We start from the raw sequence: 22390 nt of genomic DNA, 5'->3' as shown, positions 1-22390 counted from the left end.
CTTAATGCCCATTTCTTCAGCTGCCAAATCCAAGAGGAGAGGGTGGACATCACAGGAGCTCAGCTGGAAAGGCACAGAGACCTCAGCCAGCCCCTCGGCCATTTGACCGAGCGCAGAGAGCGGCAGGAATTTGCCCAAGACTGCTCACCAGTATCTGAGGGAGACTCAAGCCTGGGTCTCCTGACCTTTCACGCTGTGCTTCCTGCATTAGGAAAAGCAACCTCTGCGGAGTAGCAGGGAAGAAAGGAGGGGGAGAGTCCGGGTGTGTCCCAGACACCATCTGAAAGGAATGAATTTATAAGCTATTGGACATGCCTAAATCTCTGTTTATTGAAGAAGAGCTTTTGGGAGATAATCTTCAGGTCTTCTTCTACTTGTAAAGTTCTAGTTATTTGAAAAACAACAAACACAAATGCCTATGGGAACAGGCAAATAATACCAATGAATTAAATGGGCCTCTGGAGACAATGGAAAACTAGGGGCACGACCCCTCAGGAAAGAGATACTGACCTCCAGTTGGTTGTCAGGGGCACAGTAAAAGGGATGTGGAACCTTAGAAGGCCCTGGTTGCCAGTCTATGGCCCCTCACTTCAAATCCTGTGGGAGTGAGGCCACAAACACATCACATTATCTCTAGGTACTGTATCAGCTTGGGCCTCCCCTGAATCACATGCTGAGAACTGGATTCAGTGCAGGTCGGTTACTGGGGACAAGCAGGAAACACAAGCAGTGAAATGGGGACGCCTAACAGGGTAGGGAAGGCAGTCAGTCACGAGTTAGTTACCAGGCAAGTTACCACTGTGGGAACCAGAGCTTAATCCGCTGAGGCAGTGTGCAGACTGTGGAGGACAGGTGCCTCAGAGCTATTCCACCCAAGGGCAAGAGTGCTGGGGTATTTACACACCGACTCCCATCACTGGTTTCCAGGCTGCTCCTGGGAGTGTGGATGTGAATTCCCTGGAATTTCTAGCCCGCCCTGTACCAGAAGAGCAGACTACAGTGGCCAGAGAAAGGCCCCAGGCAGAGAGATGCCAGTGGTGGCATTTGGAGGTGGAGCTAGTGAGTGCTGAAATAGGAAATCCTGTGAAGACACACGTGGGGCATGCACAGTATCTGCCATGGTCCTAATCACCCTCATCGCACCACCTCCGTTACTGCTGTGTGTGAATTCAGACACAGTGTTGTCAGATACTTTGATTTTTTTTTCAAGGAAGATAGGAATCTGAAATTTTATGTGATCTCCTCCAATTCTTAAGTTGTGGCAATCAATTTACATTTTAAAAAAAGACCATAAAGATCACTTATGTGTTCCTTTTCTTTTCTTTTTTTTTTGAGGAAGATTAGCCCTGACCTAACTATTGCCAGTCCTCCTCTTTTTGCTGAGGAAGACTGGCCCTGAGCTAACATCCATGCCCATCTTCCTCCACTTTATATGTGGGACACCTACCACAGCATGGCGTGCCAAGCGGTGCCAGGTCCACACCTGGGATCTGAACTTGTGAACCTCACACTGCCGAGAGGCAGAACCTGCGAACTTAACTGCTGTACCACCGGTCGGCCCCTGTGTGTCCCTTTTCAATAGATGCACTGGGCTTAAGAAGTCATGGGTTTGAATTCCACTCCAGTCAATAAATTTGATAAAAGTTAATCACTCATTGTCTAGTGGCCCCTAAGTATCATCTCTCAAATGCAAGCTCCAGGCTGAGAAAAGATCGTGGATGAATTTACTCAACTCTTAATTGCAAGGGTGGGGAGTGGTGGGGTGGGAGGGAGGACTGTCTTCTCTCTGAGCATCGACCTTGTACCTGGTTTACTTCTGATGGTTTTATACAAATTCTTCATGTAATTCTTGTAACCACTCTATGACATGCTATTTATTTTCCCTTTCAAACCCCGAACATCACAGTCCTCCTGCTTAAGACAAATTAGTGACTTACTAGATATTATTTCTGCCTTGGACATTAGAGAACGATTCACTCTCAGTTGATACCAAATAATCTCCCTTCTAATCTTTGAAGGGTCCAGAAAGGATCTATCCTCTTAACCCTGAGAAATTCACTGTCTTTCTATTTTTTATTCTGAAATAATTATAGGTTCATAGGAGGTTGCAAAGAAATGTGCACCCAGTCCTCCCTGATGTTAGCATCTTACAAAACAATAAGATATTCTGTACCTTATATAACACCAAGAAATTGACATTGGTACAGTCCATAGAGCTTATTTAGATTCAAATGCCAACTAAGAATTGTGAGCAAATAAAAGCTTGTTGTTTTAGGCTACAAAATGTAGCGTGATTTGGTATGTAGCAAAAGCTAACTGATACATACACCCATACTCTCTTTTTGAAAACATTTCAGCCAGAGCCAGCCCTGATGGCCTAGTGGTTAAAGTTCAGTGCTCTCATCACTTCAGCAGCCCAGGTTCAGTTCCTGGTCATGGAACAATACCACTCGTCAGCAGCCATGCTGTGGTGGTGGCTCACAAAGAAAAACTAGAAGCACTTACAACTAGAATATATGGCTATGTACTGGGGCTTTGGAGAGGGAAAAAAAAAAAAAGGAAGATTGGTAACAGATGTTAGCTCAAGGTGAATCTTTTCCAGGGGTAAAAAAAAAATTTCAGCCAGACTAATGCAAAAAGCAGGACTTAAAACTGCCCATGAATTATAATCCCAAATGTGCAAATTGTATGTACATATGCATGGAAATATGGGAAAAACAAGAAATGGGATTAAGAGTGATCTTTATTTTATCCTTTATACTTTTCTGAATTTTCCACAATAAAATTGACAATCTTTTTAAAACAAAAGAAGAAAAGCCAAAGCATTTGGGCAGTTTCTTCTGGCTGCCCTCTGATCATTCCTGGGCATATTCTGATGTGACATGAATGTTTTCCATATGGCTGAGGTTGCTAGGTTGTAAAAGACAAGCGCATCAAAGGGGAAGCTGGCTTCATTCATCCCAGGGCTATTACCTCTGGTGGGAGTTTCAGGAAGGTCAAAATGACCTAAATAGTGAAAATCTATGCTTTGAAACTTTTCCATGTAACTATGTCTTCCTCGGAATGTCAACTCTTTGTTTCCTTGGCTGTTGTATTCTATGTTCTTTTGTACCCTGGTGTGGCTCATGAGTTTCAACAGAATCTCATAAGCAGGTTGCAGCAAAGGGAAATGCAGAAATCTGGGCCTGGAGATATGCTAGTGTGATGGATAGCTTCTGTTTGTCCTTCAGATCTATTCTCCTCCCTTCTCTGGGCCCTGGAAGGCCAACCTGTATTGACTGCATCAATGGCTTCTGATTGGGTTCAGCCAATGGGAAGCACCAATAGGAGGACATTGGAAGGTCCAAGGAGCAGAATGAGGTGGGAGTATTTATGCCCCCAGCTCCTGTCCTGCAGGTTCACTATGGTCTGGCTTCCACTAAAGACCAGAACTCCTGCCAAGCAACCCTCTTCACACAACAATCTCTATGTCCAGATTCCCAGTAACTAGTTCTGTGCCGTACCTCTTCAGCCATGGGGCATAAGAGTGGTGCTCCATTCTAGAATACTGCTCTAATCCTCATGCAAGGTTCCTTATGACTCTTCTACATCTGCCCACACCTTTATGAAACTCTCCTCAAATTACCCACTGGAGTTTGTCATTTGTTTCCTGCAAGGACACTGAGAGATACTGCAGACATGCACAGTCAAATGAATAGGGTGGACACAACCCTAGAAAAGTCATTTTCTCTCCTCCAGCAAAAATACGAACGTGGCAGGAAAAGAAAAGAAAAGAAATTTCCATAGTTTCTATTCCTTCCCACTCGTTATTAAGGTAGAAAATTATCCATCAAATTCAGGTCACAGATAACTCTGACTAACAGGATGACACAGAGGATGGTAATTTCCTTTTTGTAAGCCTTCTGGGAAGGGCAGTGGGTGACTTGCAAGTAAGAAAAATTAGAATTATGAGAAAGTGTTCTTAGAAGGATAATGCCCAAGACAGACAAAGTGACAAGGTAAACTGTGGAGAGGCCAATGTGAAAATCTTACCCGGCCATCGCTCGTCAGCAGGATGGAGTCACTCTTTATGTCCCTGTGAATCACTCCTTGATTGTGAAGGTAGGAGAGAGCTCTCAGAACCGACAGACAGACGGTAGCTATCTGTTCTTCATTCATTCTAGAAAGGAAATAACATTTAAGGAGCAAGGACAGGATTAAGAATATCTTTGAAATGATGGAGAGAGGCAGCTCCCTTGGGTAGTAGTGAACCAGTCCATGCTCTCCAGCCAGTGTCTGGAAAATCTACAGGCAAGGAGAAGGCAATCTTTGGGATCTGATTCATGGAACCTAAGGCTTGGGACTTAGGATGACAGGGGCCACATATAAGCAAAAGCAAAGAGACCCCATTTGCTGGCTTTTGGATCACTGATGCAATGCCCTTTCTTGGACTCTTATAGTTAATTCCCTAGGTATTGCCAAACCGCCAGGGTCCTAGAGAGAACACTCTGAATAGAGCCAAAGTTCCGGGGGTCCTTGAGCAAGTCCTTTAACTTCCTTGGGTCTCGTTTTCCTCATTTTGGAAATGGGACAGCCACAGTTCTCTTCAAGGCTAGACTCAGGGATCTTTAAGACACCCCTAAGACTTACCCTGCCTCTCACTAGGCCTCCCTCTTGCTTTTTCAGGAGTTGGGAGTTCCTGTTGCTCCAAGTCCCTCTGTCAGAAGGAAACTGTACCTAGGAAGTTACTAATAATTAAGCATGAATGGATCATATTTTAATAAATGGACCATGGGAATGAGGAAGGCAAGTACAGCACTGGACATGGGCTCCCACATTTCATGGCTGCACCTCTCTGAAGAAGATACTTCTGGTTTCAGCGGAGGAGATTGAGGTCAGGTGACCTGCCCAAGTTTAGACAGCTAAGAAAGTGACCAGATCATGATTCAAACCCCACCCCTTTTGAGTTCAGAACTCATGCTTTTCCACTTTCCCCCCACATCACAATGCCATCGCAACTCAAAAGAATGCATTTTCTAATGAGTAAAATAGTTCAGCCATTGAGGGATCTAGGTGAGAATTATTTGAACAGCAGGGGGCTGCTCACTATCCTCAAAATGACCCATTTAGGCATTTGCCTAACTCATCTAGGTATACTACTTCCTCCCTCTCACAGAGCTATTGTGAGGCCCAAATTAGACAGCAAATGTGAACGCGCTCTGAAAACAAACTATCACGCAAACAGAGGAGACTGTCAGGAGAAATAGAAGGGGTAACTGACCAGAGCCCAAATTTAAGGACTGACCAGGAAACTCCAGTAATCCCAGATGAACCTTTACTCAGCAGAACAAGGAAATGAATGGCCTTGAATTTGCGTTTGTCTTGTTGATGCCAGCAAACTCCGACTGAGTAAGACTAAGATTCAAGGCAAAATCCAAGGAGATAGCCAATTAGGAGAATGTTGAAGGCATAAACCTGATGAGTATGAAGAAACATGCTCTCCTCTTTGAAGAGGTTTCCTACAGCAATGAATTGGCCCCATACAAAGGCAGGTGAGAAGAAACATTCTTGTCTGAAACAGAGTGGAAATCTACAACCTCTGTGTTCTTGCTTTTGTGGTGAGCATGCTGGTCATTGTGCTGGACTGTTTTCAGATGACAGTTTCTACATCTACTCAAACACATCCCTTAGAAGTTTAGAGCATCAGCACAGGGACTAGCTTAAATACGCCTCAAAATTAATTAAGGATCAAGAATCACCATCTTTAATAAAATTCATTTTTTTTAGATTCCATGAGATTTGAGTCATCTGAAGCAGGAGTAAAGAATATTTACAGGTCACCTAAAACAAAAATTAATTGAATCTGAGCCCCAATCACTAACAGTGAGTTCACCTTTAACTGGAATATGTGACAAAAGCTACTGATTCTGAATTCAATGGCTTTGAAATTTACAGGGCCAACCGTAGAAAGGCTGGTGCTTTTCTACTTCTGCAAGGAGGAAGCCTGGATGGGGATAAAGATGCCTCACTTCTAGAGTCAACTCCAAATTCAAATCCTGGCTCTGTGCAATTATTAAATGTGTGATCTTCAAAAAAGATGCTCTTCATCTCTGAGTGGTAGCTTCATTATCTGACAGACAGGCACCGACATCTACCTTACAGATATGTGTAAAGGTTACATGAGTTAATGTATGAAGAACCTGACACTGCTTGGCACTTTCCTTCCCCTTCTGGAACCCTCTGTTTCCTGGAAGTCAGAAGGATGTACTTTAACAAGCAGCTAGGTAGGACTGAAACTTCAGTATGCATAAGATACATCTGAGCATCAGCCTAGATTGCGGATTTTCATTCAGTTGGTCTGGGTAGAGCCTGAGTTTCTGCATTTCTTACAAGTTCCCAGGTGATGGTGTTGCTGCTGGTCTCCAGACCAGAATTTGAGTAGCAAACTGTCTGAATGATCAGTTTAAGGATTTCAAGTTCTAAATATTTATGGTGTTCCTTGATGCACAATTTTTTCTTGCTCTCTGGAGCTACTCTGCTGCTTCCAAGAGGAAATGAGTTGACAAAACTGAATGGAGAGAATTAGAAAACACAATGGGTTCCAGAGAGGCTAGCTCTTAAGTGAGTCCTACTGATACAGAGTACAAATTGAAAGGAAACTTGACAAAGGGAAAGCTCTAGAGAGATGTGTAGCTATCTGAAGCTCCCTAGGGCAAGAAAAAAGCCCCTCCCTTGGACATATTTTTATTAATTGTTTAACATGTAAGCCACATTTGCCTTATTCTTAGGTCTCTTCAGTACATTTGTTTCTACAAATTGAGATGATCTTACGTATTTTGGGGTGGGCGTGTGTGACGGCTACACCAATAGGAGTCTGCCAGCTGAAACGTTGGTGATGTCTTCCGTGTCTTCCCTCACGTCCTTTTGTTTGAGATGGTCTACGACAGACTCAGAGCTGCAGAGGGTCATGATTGAAACTTTGCCTCATTTTAGTGGAGAAACAGCAGCATATTCTGTCCCTCACGGGGTTTCCCAACACTTTCTTGCTACCTTGCTTTCTGTACTGTACTTCGTCTAGAGTCACTTACGATTTGGGGGCCATTTCAGTGACATCAGCTAATATCCAATGCCTCTTCTTCATGACAATCCTCTCTTAACTCTTCTGCATTTTATTTACCAGCAAGACCAAAGTTTCCCAAATGTAACAAGCCTTTTTACATGTTTGTTCCTTAGAACGTTGCTCCCCCAAATGTGGTTCCATGAACCTATAGCACTGGCATTGTCTGGGACCTTGTCAGAATGCAGAGTAGTATCAGTATTTGAATCAGAATCTGCATTTTAATAAAACCTAGAGGTAATTTGTATGCATATTAAAATTTGAGAAGCACTGTCTTAGCATATACTCTGTCTTCTGCCTTCAATGGCTTTTCCTCCCACTTGTCTTCTTAGTAAACTCCTATGCATCTCTCAAAACTCATCTCAGATATCACCTTATACTGGAAATCTTTCTTGGCTCTCCCTGATGGAGACATTCAGGTATTCTTCTAAGCTACTTATATACATCTCATTCTGTACAGGCACTATCATGTATTTATTTCTAATCTGTGATTTTCTTGAGGGAATGTACCTGAGCCTTATTCATTTGTAAGACATGAATTATTCACGTAAGACATGTCTCCCCAGTGCTTAGGAAAGAGCCTGGTACATAAAAGGTGATCTATAAACACTTCATGATTTTATTTTATTTATTTATTTTTTGATTTTATTTATTTTTTTTCCTTTTACTCCCCAAAGCCCCCCAGTATGTAGTTGCATATTCTTTGTTGTGGGTCCTGCTAGTTGTGGCATGTGGGACGCTGCCTCAGCGTGGCTTGATGAGCAGTGCCATGTCCGCGCCCAGGATTTGAACCAACGAAACACTGGGCTGCCTGCAGTGGAGCACGAGAACTTAACCACTCGGCCACGGGGCCAGCCCTTATAAACACTTTATGAATGACCACAACTGATATATCAGGGAAGCATGTAGCCAAGGCTACTGGCTAGTAATTAACCATTGTTGCTTGTAACACTATTTTAAAACAGAATTGAATTCTTCTTTCCTATGTAGGTTCATTATTATGACATAAAACTTTGGTCCTCCACCTGCCGCTCCCTCCCCCAGGTACCCTTGGTGTACACAGCAATGACATGACAACTCAGGAGAATGAAACTCAGTTTTAGAAATCTATGTAGGGAGGGGAAATTCTATCATTTGTCACTGAAACTTCATTCTCAGCAGCCTGCTGATTTAAAATCAATGGGTATTAATGAACATCTTGAGGGCAGGGAGAATGTTGAATGAATGAACTATACATACATGATATTATACTACGCACTTGGGAGATACAAAGGAAGAGGACAATCATGTTCCCTGACTTCAAAGTGCTTACTATTTAGGAAGAGTTCATAAAGATAGTCATTGAGGCCTCACCCTGGAGGAGAATAATGAATACCTTTATTTGTGTGGATAGCAAAGAAACTTACCTGGTATGAGTAACGATGTCTGTCAAGGCACCGCCTTCTAGAAACTCCATGACCACCCAGAGCTCATCACTGACAAGGTAGCTGTTGTACATGTCAACCACATTGTCATGGTGGTAATCCCGCATTATCACAACCTGGGCAAAGGGAAAGTTACTTTTTGACTTGTGACAGTGAAATTTAGCTTTTTGTTCTCTTGTGCTCACACCTATGCCTTGAATACAACTGATTGAGGGAGGGAGATTTATTCAGGAATTTACTATAGAGAAAAAGACGGCATTGAGAGTAGCTAGTAGATATAAAAGGAATTAAGTTAATAAATTCAGGAGGAAATGGCAGGTCAACCAGACATTGGAGAAGAAGAGAGGATGGGCAGGGGAGAATAAGACATGAAAACAGGCAGAACCATGGCAAGGTCTGCATTCACAAGAGGGAGCTGAGTTGACTGTTCTGGGCGGTTATGATAGATATCCCTCGGAGTCTCCTTTAGAATGGCACCATCCATAGTCTACTGGTGGTTAACCTGGCAAAAGGGTCATCAACTCACAGTGAGTGAACAGTGAGTCTCACAAATAAATGAAGTAAACAGTTAGCAAGGGTGGGGCCACATGAGATCAGCTTAACTTCTTGGGAGGAGGTCCGGGTTGGTCTGAGAGGGGTTTGGGCTGAATACAAAGGACAAGTATTGAAGGTAAAAACAAATTTGACTTAAGCATAAAAAGGCTAACTTGAGAATGCTTACTGGAGAGAACTTCCAGAGATTGCTGCCCTGTGGCTGCTTCTGGTGACATTTCCAGAATCAGTGTTAAATAATAAATTACAGAATTGCTTATCTAAATTATATTTGCCCTGTCTATTCTGGCATTGTGATTCAGAAATAAGTTCCAGAAATCAGGAATCGTGGACTGGGAAGAAGCTGAAGCCCACTCAACTGGTGCTCTCTGTGAGGTTCAGAGCATGGGAAAGAAATGAACACCTGTGGGAACTGGAGATGGGCGGAGTCACTGGTGGCTTCACATGAGTCACCATAGAAGAGGGTCCAAAGTCATGGCTGATGGCATTTTTTTACAGTATGTGTCTACTGCTCTGAGAATTAGGAGATGTGGGGGCTACAGCCTTTGCTAGAGACTGACATATTATCTAACACTGGAATTTTGACTTGATATCTTTAAGACACAGATTTCTCATCCACAAAAGCTCATCTCTTTCCCCAAGACCTTCTAGACACATTAAAGGGATATTGCTCCAAAATGTTTCGTGTTCTAGACACAGGTACTCATGTCTTTCCGCCAATGTGCATTTTAGAGTTCTCAAGTAATAGGCAAATTCAAAAGCAAAATGAGAGAGTGGAAAAATATGTGTAACAAATATATAAGTAAGGGTTAATTCCTTAATATATTAAGAGCTCTTAAAAATCAATAAGACAAAGGCTACTACCCTAACTGAAAACTGTGCAAAGGCCATATAACTTGATGAAGAAATATAAATGGCCTATAAACATTTAAAAATAAATTCAGCTTCACTAGTAATAACTGTGTTAATTAAAGCAGAAAGATTTAGTCATGTTTATCAGATTAACAGATAATGTGATATATCCAATGCTAGTGAGGGTGAAACAGGACTATGGGTAGGGTCCAAATTGGTGCAAACTTTCTGGAAATCAACACTATACATCATTTCTCTAAGTAGCAAAAATATAGAAAGGAAATACAGAAATATTAATGTGGGCTATATCTTGATGGTGGGATTATGGGGCATTTTCTGTATTTTCATATTTTCTACACAAAGAACTTACTGCTTCTATAGTCAGGAAAAATATTTTAAAGTCCTTAAAGAGTGATTCAGCCCATTAGTAAACTACTTCTGTTTATTGTGATAAAAAATTGGCTGCAAAGAATATACACAATAACACAGCAGTGTAAAATGTGTATATGTACACACAGAGAGTGTAGCGTGAGGCTTTGCAATCTGTTAGAATTCAAACCCCAGCTCTGCCATCAACCTGCTGTATGACCCTGGGCTAGTCACTTAAGTTACCTGAGTTCAGGTTTCCTTGTTGCTATGGCGATAACATCTTTCTGTCTCATAGAGTTGTGGTGAGAACGAAACCAGATCAATGCTTAGCACAGAAGCTGAGACATATGAAGCGCTTCACAAAGGTAGCAGACATACACACACAGGCAAAGACCAGAAGGATGGATTATGGAGCACGCTATTTTTGTATTTATATTTTCAGTGCTTTCTAATGTCCTAAAATGTACATGTACTAATTTTGAAATGGGAAATAAATATTACACAGGCGCGAAGGGATGATCCAATCACATCACTTACCTCATTGAAGAGCAGTTCTCGTCTCTGTTGCTTTCGGAGGTCCATTTTCTTCACTGCAACTTGTTTCCCTGTGTGTTTCTCGGTTGCGATGCACACAATGCCGGTTGACCCTTCTCCGATTTTGATAAAGTTGTCCAAGTATTCCCTAGGGTCTCCTGGGCTGACCACCAGCTGCAGAGCAGCCCGAAACTGTTCGTGGGACACCCTGGAGGGCTGCTGGTCTGAGGAGGAGCCCCAGCTGGGTGGGGGGTAGGTGCTGGATGAGATGCTGAGAGAGCTCAGGTAAGAAGCTGTGGAGATGTACTGCGAACTGGTCTGCAGGGAGGGGTGGTGGTACAGGGTGGCTTTGTGGTACCCAGATGGGTACTGGTGGCTGCTTGAGGAATAGCCAGCTTTGCTTTGACTTTGAGGTAGTTTGGCGGGGACCCTGGGGTAGGTGTCAGACCCTGACAGTGGAGGGCTGAGGACCATCTGTGCTCGATCGTAATCCACCTGGGAAGACAGACATGGATGGAGAATATTCACATATTCACCTGCTACATCTGAACGCCACAGCCAGTTACTGAGCCAACCCGCAGCTGGTCTGAGCGAACAGCATCATTGCACAACCTGGTTGTGGGTGAGGCTTACTTTGCAAGAAGCCTGGTTGCCTCAGCTCCCACCCTTTATCACCATCCAACCTCCCTATCCAGCCTCTTTCTTCCCCTTTCCTTACCAAAATCCCCAGAAGCAGACTCTGAGGCCTGAATTTGAATTAAGTAAGCAAGCAGTGGGAGGTGATCCCAGAAGCTATGAAGGGGGACAGGAAAGAGGAAACTGCTAATAAAGGGTGAGTTGCAAGTACGATGGTTAACTTTATGTGTTAACTTGGCTAGGCTATGGCAGCCAGTTGCTTGGTCAAAAACCAGTCTAGATATTACTGCAAAGGTATTTTTTAGATTTGATTAACATTTAAATCAGTAGACTTTGCATAAAGCAGATTATCCTCTGTGATGTGATGTGGGTGCGCTACATTCAATTGTTGAAGGCTCTAAGAGAAAAAATTGAGCTCACCCAAAGAGGAGGGATTTTTGCTTCTAGATTTCCCTTGGACTCAAGAATACATCAACTCCTGCTGCAATTTCCAGCCTACTGACCAGCCCTGCATATTTCGGACTTGCCAGACCCCACCATTGCATGCGCCAATCCCTTCAAATATCTCCCTGTACACACACACACCCTATTGCTTCTGTTTCTCTGGTGAACCTTCACGAACATACACAGCAAGTTACCACGAAGCAACTGCAACTTAATCTGCTGGGGAACTCTGAACCCTGAGACTATGCAGAGCATGTGACTTGGAATTGTCCCATGTGAGGGGCAGAGAGTTGGGGTATTTATGCACCAGCTCCCTTCAAATGTTGTTTAACGTCTGCTCCTATGGCTATTAATTCCCTGGCACTTCTGGCCTGCTGTGTCCTGGGCTGAGCAGGCTCCAGTGGCTTGAGACGGCTCTTAGACCATAATTTCTCAATCTTGGCATTGTCGATGTTTTGGGCCAGATAATTCTCTGCTGTGGGGCACTGTCCTCCTGTGTGTTGTAGGATGTTTAGCAGCATCCCTGGACTCTACCTGCTAGATGCAGCCCCTCCTCCGAGTTATGAGCAACCAAACGTCTTGAGATATTGCCAAATGTCCCTAAGACATGGACAAAATCGCCCTTGGTTGAGAACCCCTGCTTTAGACAAAGGAAAGCAGTGTTGGCAGATGGAAACAGAAGGTGGTGAAGGGATGTGGCCGGGGCACCAACATTATCTACTACACCTAGGAAAGGGCCTCCTTCTACTCACAGGCACCACAGTGGAGAGGGTGGGGGTGGGTTCCAGTTAGAGTGTGCCTTATCCACAGTGTATTTGCTGTTTATGCCCTATTTTCTTTTTCAGGAATGAAAGACACCATTCCTCATTAAAGGATGCTAGTCTTCAGGGAGCATTTCAGGGGTAGGAGGCCTTTGCCCACGTGTCTGAACTCACATACGTGTGGTTTGTACCACCCATGCATATAATTTAGCAGATCTGTGTAAAAGGAAAAACATGGCTCCCAGTGCTAAGCAGCTTTTCAGGATGGACGATGAGGTAACCACATGCTCACCAAGTAAGTACAAATAATAATCAACAGTAACCAAAATTTGTAGGGGTGTGTGTGTGTGTGTGTGTGTGCATGTGTGAGAGAGAGACAGAGAGACAGAGAGAGAAAAGGAAACTTGGTCAGCCCTCAAAGGGATTCTAGAAAAGAACACTTCACTCTGATTATGAAGAGGGGATTGAGGGAACTAGTGGAAGAGAACAAGGAAGGCAGACAGAGCAGGGGTAGGGGAAGCCAGTGAGGGGCTTATGGGACACTAGCTGTGGGTTTCAGCAATCACTGCCTGGAAGGGATCAGGAAGGAGCTCCGGCTACCCTTGGAAACACTGAGGTCAGGGATGGTGAACATACCACATAATAGCATGTTCGCTTCCTTGCGCTGGGCAGAAAGTGCTAATCCATCAACACACTGTTGTAAGATCATCATGGCAACACAGTGCTGTGTACATATAAGATGCTCGAAAAGATTTTCTGATTGGACATCAGGCTCCTTCTTAACACAGCAACCTAGGAAGTTTCTACCACTCTACCAGCACGTACATGGAATGACATTTACGTGCCTCACCTCCATCTACCCTAAGGATCTAGATCTGCTCTAATATGATGGCTACTGGCCACATGTGGCTATTCAGTTAAACTCAATAAAAGTTAAAATTAAAATACTCAGCTCCTCAGTCATATTAGTCACATTTTAACTATTTAATAGTCACCACATCAGACAGCACAGATAAAGAACATTTCCACCATCACAGAATGTTTTATCCAGCAGCACTGTTCTAGATGAATCCATTGCTCCCACATGGTGCATTCATTCATTAATTCATTCATTCCACAAATTAACATTTGAGCAATGATTATGTGTTAGGCACCATTTCAGGTGCTGTGGGAATGTCCAACAATAATCACAATGGATGGTATTTCTGCCTTCCTAGAGTTTACATTCTAGAGAAGGAGTGAGATGGTAAACTAGAAAACCAATAAATATACAGCATGTGGTCCAGAAGCAATAAGCGACATGAAGAAAAATAAAGCAGAGCAAGAGGGTTGAGAGTAACGTGGCGCCACCTTGGATGGGATAGCTAAGGTAGGCCTCTCTGGGAGGTGTCATTCAAGTGGAAACCTGGCTGAAGTAAGGGAGCAAGCCCTGTGACTGTGTGGGGAGGAGCAGTCCAGGCAGAGTGCACAGTGCACAGTGCACAGCACACACAGGATTCCGAGGCACATACAGGCTTGAGGAAGAACATGGAGCCTCCTCTGGAGCAGAGCTGGACACACTTTACAAAGATGGACAGAGAAGTAGCCAGGAGGCAGATTATGTGGACCATGGCATGGACGTCAGATGTTGCTCTGAGTGATGTGGGAGCCACTGGACATTGCTGAGCAGAGAGGAGTGACACGATCTAACTCTCTAGCTGTTGGAAAAGAGACTTTGGTGACAAGAGTAGAAACAGGGCTGCCGGCTGGCTTACTGCAGTCAACGTGGGCAGAGATTAGGGTGGATGCTGAAGATGAGGTAGGAAATGGTGGGACCTAGGGTAGGGTCAAAGGTCAAGCTGACAGGATTTCCTGATGGATTGGATTAGAATTTGAAAGAGACAAATCAGAGATGATTCTTAGGGTTTTGGCTTGAGCAACAGGTCATTTAATGATGTGAAGAGCACAGGGGCAGGAACAGGCTTGTGGGGTGTGGTAATCAGCCTCAAAGATGGCTGCCAATGACCCCTGCCTCCTGACATTCAGATCCTTGTGTAGTTTCCTCCTATATGGTATCAGGTTGATCTGTGTGAGCAAAAGAGTACAGTGCAAGCGACAGTAAGTGCCTTCTGAGGCCAACAAGGACATCGTGGCTTATCTTCTCTCTTGGATCACTCACGCTTGTTCTCTCAAGCTGCTATGTTGTGAGAACATTCAAGAATCCTATACAGAGATCCAAGTGGCAAGGCCTCCAGCCAAAAGCCAGCTAGAAACTGAGGCCTTCCGCCAACAGCCATGTGAGCCATCTTGGAAGTGATCCTTCTGGCCCAGTCAAGCCTTCAGAAGACTGTAGCCCTGGCTGGCATCTCGACGGCAACCTCATGAGAGACTCAAGGCCAGAATCACCCAGCTAAGCTAGCGGAGACATGACCCACAGAAACTGTGTGAGGTAATAAATGTTTATGGTTGTTTTAAGCCAGTAAGTTTTAGGATAATTTGTTACACAGAAATAGAAAACTAATGCATGGGGGAAAACCAAGAGTTCTGTTATGGCCATGTTAAGTTTTAGAGTTATTAAGTATCCATGTGGAGATGTGGCCTAGGCAACTTAGACATGCCTCCAGTTCAGGGAAGAGTTGAGGCTAAAGACATGAACCTGAGAGTCATCCATCAGTATTTAGTTGGTATTAAGAGCCATGATGTTGAATGTGTAAGAGAAGGTCCAATCTTGAGACCAGAAAGAGCAGGAGGATCTTGCAAAAAGGAGCAGAGAAGGAACAACAGTGACATACAAAAGAAACTAAGGGACTAGTGTGTCCTGGAGCCAAGGGAAGAAAGTATCTCAAGAAGGAAGGAGTAATGAACCATGTCAAATGCCACTGAGAAGTCAAGTAGGATGAGGCATGTTGCTCATTGGATCTGGCAACATGGTGGTCATCTGGAAGAAGGCAGGTGTCTGAAGCTCTGGCCCCATCATGTAGCATGAATAGATGCCTAACCCACAAGCCTGGGGGAAAGATCTGCACGGAGCGGGCTCCTTAAAATTGCTACCATGGCACCGTTCTCAATTCTTCTGCCCTATTTGTTGGCTCCCAGATGGTGGTGCTGATGCTGCACAGCCAGCAATGCAGCCCTTCCCAGCCTTGAGAACACTACACTCTAATCAGGGGAGTTCACCACTCAGACAGCCTCACAGCAGCCAGCAGGGACCAGGCTACTGCTAAGCCAGGGCCCTGGTTGTAGAACAGAGAAAACACGAATTCTGATTCTGATGGCTTTAGCGAAATCACTTAGCCTCTCTGAACCTGTTTCTTTATCTGTAAAGTAGGGACCATAATACCTCCTTCACAGCACTTTTATGAGGCTTAACTGTGGCAACCTAGAGCAACCTAGTGTTTAAGAAAACACACTCTGGGCTCAAAAGCTTTTTCTGTCATTTACAAGTTGTGTGACGCTAGGCAAGTTATTTAAAGTCCCTGTGCTTCAGTTTTCTCATCTGTAAAATGGGAGTAATAATAACAATACCTACCCACTTCCTTAGGTCATCGGGAATTTTAAAGGATTGAATATACATTAAAGGATTCGAACAGTGACCAGCCAATACATTCTAGGTGGTGGTTTTATGATAAACTGCTTAGCACATTAGTGAGAATGTAAAAGAAACAGTAACTACAATGTTAAAACTAGTTAGCATTTATTGAAGGCATACAATGTATCAGTGGCATATGTTTCCCTATACATTAATCTTCAAAACAACCAGAAAAGGTGCCTTTAATTATAATATATTGAACATTGTATTAGAATCAAAATGCTATATTTGAAATGAAGCTGACTTTTTCTAAGCCCTCGGATTTGTGCCACACACAAGGAAAATTGGTGTGTGTATGTGATGGGGTGGAGAGAGACAAATGTTAGTGTAAATTAAATAAGTGGATTCTTCCTTTAAATTAAACTCAAGATTAGCCAAGCCCAGGCTAGTCACAAGGCCAGTGTGTGAGGGGAAGTGGGGTCTGTGACTTTTATTTTTGCAAGGGTGTCCTGGGAGCCATCATATGCCATCATTTCCTAGTGTCTTCACTGGAGGATTTCCTCCTGTACTTGAAGCGAAATTGAATTCACTTCCCACAAGCATGTATAACTGATCTCTGAAGATATATTAGAAATAAAAAAGTCATGCCCTGTAAGAATCACAACCACCCCTCCACACTGCATCAGGCCACTTTTCTTCTTTATCAACTGTCAGCAGCATTATCAGAGTCTACTCTCAACCCCAGGCATGCGGCATAAAGAAGAGGACACTTGCCAGCGTATATGGGACAATTTCCAGTCAGACAGAATGCAGAGGTGTTCACTAGGAGCTAAATGTCTTTGAAATTAGGTCTCTGAGACAAAGTGGTGCTATTGTCTTTCATGGCTTCTCATAAGAGGTGCAGACTCTTACAAAAGCAATGGATGAGGAGCAGCTACTATCACAAAAGGCAATTTTGGGAACCAAAGTTGAGGTGCACTTGTCGAAGGAGAATTGACTGTTTGCCTCCAGTGAGGAAACATGCGGTCTTCTCTCCGGGCTTCCATCTGTTCACGGAGAAGATGGCAGACAAAGAGGTGACTTTGTGAAGGAGAAATGCATGAATGACCCTGTTTGGGGTCGCTATGTCATTGATCCACGGCCCTCAGCTGGGTTTTGATGACCTGACCGTGGGTTCCGTGATGGTGAGTATTGCTGGCCCACACATTTGCGCAGGCCTCATCCTTTTTCAGTCTGAGAGTCAAACAGGAGGCAATTTATCCCATTGTATTGCTGACACAACTGTGGTTCAGGGAGGTGAAACCGCCTCTAAGCAATCCAGGGCAAATCACTCCATACCCCCAAGAGGATTACACAACCCAAAATTCTTCTGCTCAGGTCAGTCCTTCACTCCTAGTGGGAAAGCGTCTAGATGCTTCCTTGTCTGCCTTGGCATTTCCACCATTAGTTGTCACCTCCCTAGTCTATATAATCAAGGCTGGACACTCTCTCTCTGATAAAATGCAGGGGTGTTTTACTGGCATTTAAAGTAGGGTCCTTTCCATTAGCCAACTGCTCTGTTAGAAGTCTGCTTGCAGGAGTAACTCATACTAATGTTAATAATGACAGTTGACATTGACTTGCACTTTCTATGAGCCAAGGACTGTTCTAAGCCCTTTATGTACATGGTTGCATGTAAACTTCAAGTCACACAATGAGATAGGCCCCATGATTGTTCCATTTTACAGATAAGAACACCAAGCCACAATGGGTTTAAGTAGGTCATACAAAGGTCTCAAAGCTACTAAGAAGAGCCAGAGTTCAAATCTACAGTGTCATTTTAGAACTTGGGCCCTTGATACGTTCTCAAAGATACCCTTCAATGATAAGAAGGTAGACAGGGACAGGACAGAGGCGGGCACAGTGTGGAGTGACAACAATAGAGCTAAAGTCTGGTTAGGGTGCTTCTTTAGGGGCCCAGATGTCTAAGCAGCCTGGAGCACAATGCAAGAACTGGGCCAGAAAATGACAGATGATAATGCCTAGGGGAGGAAAGGGAGAAAAAAACTAAGCTTTTATTTTTAACAGTCTTGGCTTAGAAAAATCAGCTCAAAATATGCAAAAAAAGGAATAATCATCATAGCAAAATGAGTTGATCATCTATGTACATAATTCATTGCTTTCATTTCTGTTTTGGCCAGAGAAGAACTTTGTGTTCAGCCACAACAATGCCCCAACTTTCTTCTGTGTGTTCTTCCAAGAAAGCAAGCACAAGCTTTCTTCTATAACAAGGCCTCTTGGCCCTCTTACATGGCTCTTAAACTGCTGTAATTATTTAACTTTTCTACTCTAAATCATCTTCCCCACGATATCCTATATTTGGAAGTGGGTGAAACATGAATGATGAATTTGTCCATATACACTGTTTTGCACATAACATACAGGTTCATGCAAGAAGGACCTGCAAAGGAGTAAAGCTTGAACTGTGCAACCTTTTCTACAACCTGATTTACAAATATATTTTAGAAAACAAAAGGAGTACATGTGGAATCCATATGAGCAGGCCTTTAGTATCTTGAGAAAGATGCAGAGTTTAATCCTAGCGAAACCACACTGCAGTGGAATTGGACCAGCGAAAGAGACAGATATTTAGTAAGCGAATCCAGTGTGCCTCCCACCACCCAGCCCCAAACCATTTCCAAAAGATCCATGCAGGTAGTTCACTTCCGAAGAGCAGATTGCAAGGGCACAGGGACCTGGAGCAGGAGTGGAAAGCCGTTATGCAGGAGAGAAAACAACAGAGATGCCAGAGAGGCTTCTCCTGACTCCTCCAAAGAGAACAGTCTTGTGATTTTGTGCAAAAGTAACTGCATAAAAATGAGACCATGGTCTGCATCCTTTTAAGGGGGATTTCCATATGGCAAGATGTAATAAAAGAAGATCAGATCTTTTTACAAATTATCACCCAGGCTGCTAAACTGTTTAGCTGCTGTTACAAGGCCACTAGTTATCACCAAAAATCAGATAGTGAGAAGGAATTTTCTCTACAGGAATCTTTAAAAACACGGAAAGAAAATACCAGCAGTCTTGGTTTCCTTCCTCTTTGAAATGGTTAATAACATATATTCATTTTTTTTAGTTTCCTGATGCCTTTTAGTATAACATATAAATTAATTCTTAAAGAAACACGCTTTTTCATGTCTCTATTCAAATCCAACAAAATACAAGAAGGGCAAAAAAAAGGGCTGTATTTTATGGGAATAAATAACCTCCAGGGAACAACTCAGCCAGACTCCCTTCCACGATGAGCACAGTATCTCCAAGGATAGGGTCAGCTACAGGCTTCTGATGTATCAAAATTATAAATAATTATAGCAATGAATTCATTTAATCAATCAATTTCACCAGTGGTGTGCTCTGGTACACAGGGCACAAAACTCCACACAGCTATCAATTGCTCCGATTACACCTGGCTGTCAGCCAGAATTCCCCTGATCCATGTTAGTTAAATGCACATTAATCTGAATTTGGAAGTGTAATCAAAGACCTAACTGAACTGTGAAATTGAATTCTGCAGTAGAACATCATTTGACCATTTTATGCCAAGGCTTGGAAAAAAGGCTTGATGGGGGAGGGCAGGAGAAAGAAAATCAGGAACAAAACTCCTGCTGCAGCATCTATTTGTCACCGTGGCCTTCTGTACTGGTGACAGGGAGACCGAGGCTGGATCACGCTGGACTGGGTGTGTGTGTGTGTGTGTGCGTGCGTGGTGGAAGTCTATGCCCACCGAATGGGGACTGTGGAATGTTCTCTGAAGGATGGAGAGGCTTTCTTTCCACTTCCCGCAGTTACCCAGGAGGGGAGGCAGCTGGTTCTAGTGCTTGAGTGTGATGCTCCAATGCACCTTTTCTGAGTACAATAAAGCCAAGAGACTACTCATCCCGAAAATGAAAGAGCCAGACTGGGTGCTGCTTGCTCTACATAAATCAAATGTGGGATAACAGTGAATCATAGACCTCTATTATCTGAGCAAGGAAAGGACATCTTAAATTGTCCTTACTTGACCCAAAGGGAAATGTAACAGGACCAGCCTTGGCTTTGGGAAAGGAAAAGGACGGCTGGTCAGAATTCCAGAGAGAATAGGTAACAGGCTTTCTCTGCAGGGGCATTTTAGAGACTGATAATTAGCAGAAGGGATCCTCGTGCCCCCCGCCCCCCTCAACAATGCCATGAGCAGGAATGTCGCTGACGGGGTGGGGGAAGACAGCCTGGCCTGTGGCCCATGGGCCCATGTGTCTCCATCCTTGACTTTCCAGCCTCTGCTACTCCCGCCAAGTTGTTGCTGCCCTGAGAGCTCCAGTCTGTTTCTCACATTGCACGGTGTTAAGGAATTGCTCCATCTCCAACTGCATCCTAATAATACAGTAGCTGCTGTCCCCGCTTGAGGCAAAACTTTGACATGTGCCCAGCCACGGTCAGTTCCCTCCAAATTACTTATTTTCATTTACAAAATGGAGTGGCCCTATTTTGTAGTCTATTATATTTGCCTTGGCTAGATGACAAAGGGATGTAGTGCGCAATTTGAGCTGGCGTTCAGTTTTAAAGAAGCATGCACACATTATCATTGCCAATGAGTAGTTGTCATGGGCATGCTCAGGTGGGACCTAAAGAGCCAAGGTGTCTCGTTAAGGTCCTGCACGCAGAGCGCTTGGGAAGTAGGCTACATTCTGGATATTCAGACCTATGCTGGATTTCCAAACTGCAGGTAGCAGAAAGCCATTCCCCATAAATAGCGTCTCTGCAAGGAAATTTCCCCCATCCTGATGCTGGATTCCTATTTAGGCATGTAGGAATTTACACCTTATGACATGAAGTGTGAAGAGTCATCTACTTCCCTGCCTTACAAAACATATGGCAAATGCACATCCAGAGAGTTGGGACAAGTGGCTCATGACCTCTAAAGATAGGCAAACCCTAGTTATTTGAATAAATGAATAAATCTGGATCAGTAGGCTCTTTTACCTCTGAATCAGTATATCCAATTAAGACCCCCAGATGCTGTTCCAAACTCTAAGAATGCATCCTTATTCAAGAGCAGATTGTTCTGCCCTGCTATCTGTCACTGCCTGCAGCGACAAGAGGTGGGGGACTCTGTGCCTCTGGGGATTGGTTCACTGAAGAAGAATATGGTCCAAATGTTTCAGGGCCTCTGAGAGCCCCAGGACAGAAAACAACAGATTAGACTCATTTCATTTTTAATTTGGTAATGGGAAAACCCACTCATATGTAATGACCAAAACACAATTTACTTTGAACCACAAGAACATTCATGGGAAGATGAGTCCATTCATATGCAAAGGACACCTAAAGTCAACACCAGAAGGGACAGATGTTGCTCTGAATCAACTCTCTGAATGTTTTATGAGCTTTAATGAATATCCTACAGGAGCCTATATGTAAAGAAAAAAAATCAAAAAGCAATAATATCCATAGTTATATTAAGCGATTAAGTACTTCGTTCTCTCTTTCCCTTCCTCCCATCCCTTCTCCCTTCTCAGATTTTTGGTGCAGCTCATCAGACTCTGCCCAGCATTGTCCTTCCATTTCCCACCAGGTCCCTAAAGGATCTCTGAAAGGTATTCTGCTGGGATCCTTAGTAGATGAGGAGCCGCAGTTTTGTTCCTGGAGCCTTGGCAGAATCTGGGCATGGCAAGTGTCACAAAGAATGGTGAGTCATTCAATTATGGATGCAGGAAGGCTGAGCACCCTGGTTCAACTGCTGTTTCCTTTAAGGGAAAGCAAAGTGATAACTGAGCAGTGAAAATCCACCGCACTGGTGACCCCAGGAAGAAGGTCTGGGGGACCAGCTCACCGTTTTTCTTGCATCCTCTCTCTTCACTCAGAACCCTTTAATATGCCATCTGTTTGGGACGTCCTGGGCTGCAGCACTGGTCACATTGCTGCCCTGGCAGAGGAGATGATGGGGGTAAAGTGGAGGGTTGGTTGGGAAGAACTGTCACAACTAGTCACACACCTATAGTATGACGGTTCTTGCTTTAATGCTGCTAAGTTTTCTGTTCTCACTTAGCATCTGGCTTCCATCAATTCTAGAGACTGAAGCAAGCTCTGGGGTGGCAGGACTGGGGTCCTCAGGCCAGCTCAGTCCTTAAGGCTTTACATGGCCTTGAAGAAGTCACACAGCTACTCTGGCCTCCTGTGACCCACACCTCTAAAG

At 43.8% G+C, this 22390-nt stretch overlaps 1 protein-coding gene across 1 annotated transcript in view; it reads right to left on the bottom strand.

Moving 5' to 3' along the window:
* PAK5 (p21 (RAC1) activated kinase 5) overlaps positions 1 to 22390 on the bottom strand; it is a 294957-nt gene that overhangs the window by 18705 nt on the left and 253862 nt on the right. The window contains exons 5-7 of the mRNA XM_070485566.1: positions 10831 to 11322; positions 8503 to 8636; positions 4033 to 4159 (exon numbers count right to left, since the gene is read on the bottom strand). Of these exons, the coding sequence (XP_070341667.1) occupies positions 4033 to 4159; positions 8503 to 8636; positions 10831 to 11322 (753 nt within the window). The remainder of the gene's footprint in view (positions 1 to 4032; positions 4160 to 8502; positions 8637 to 10830; positions 11323 to 22390) is intronic.

Source organism: Equus asinus, chromosome 15 (assembly GCF_041296235.1).
Source record: "Equus asinus isolate D_3611 breed Donkey chromosome 15, EquAss-T2T_v2, whole genome shotgun sequence".
NCBI classification, from domain to species: domain Eukaryota; kingdom Metazoa; phylum Chordata; class Mammalia; order Perissodactyla; family Equidae; genus Equus; species Equus asinus.
This window is presented reverse-complemented; position numbering and strand designations above follow the sequence as displayed.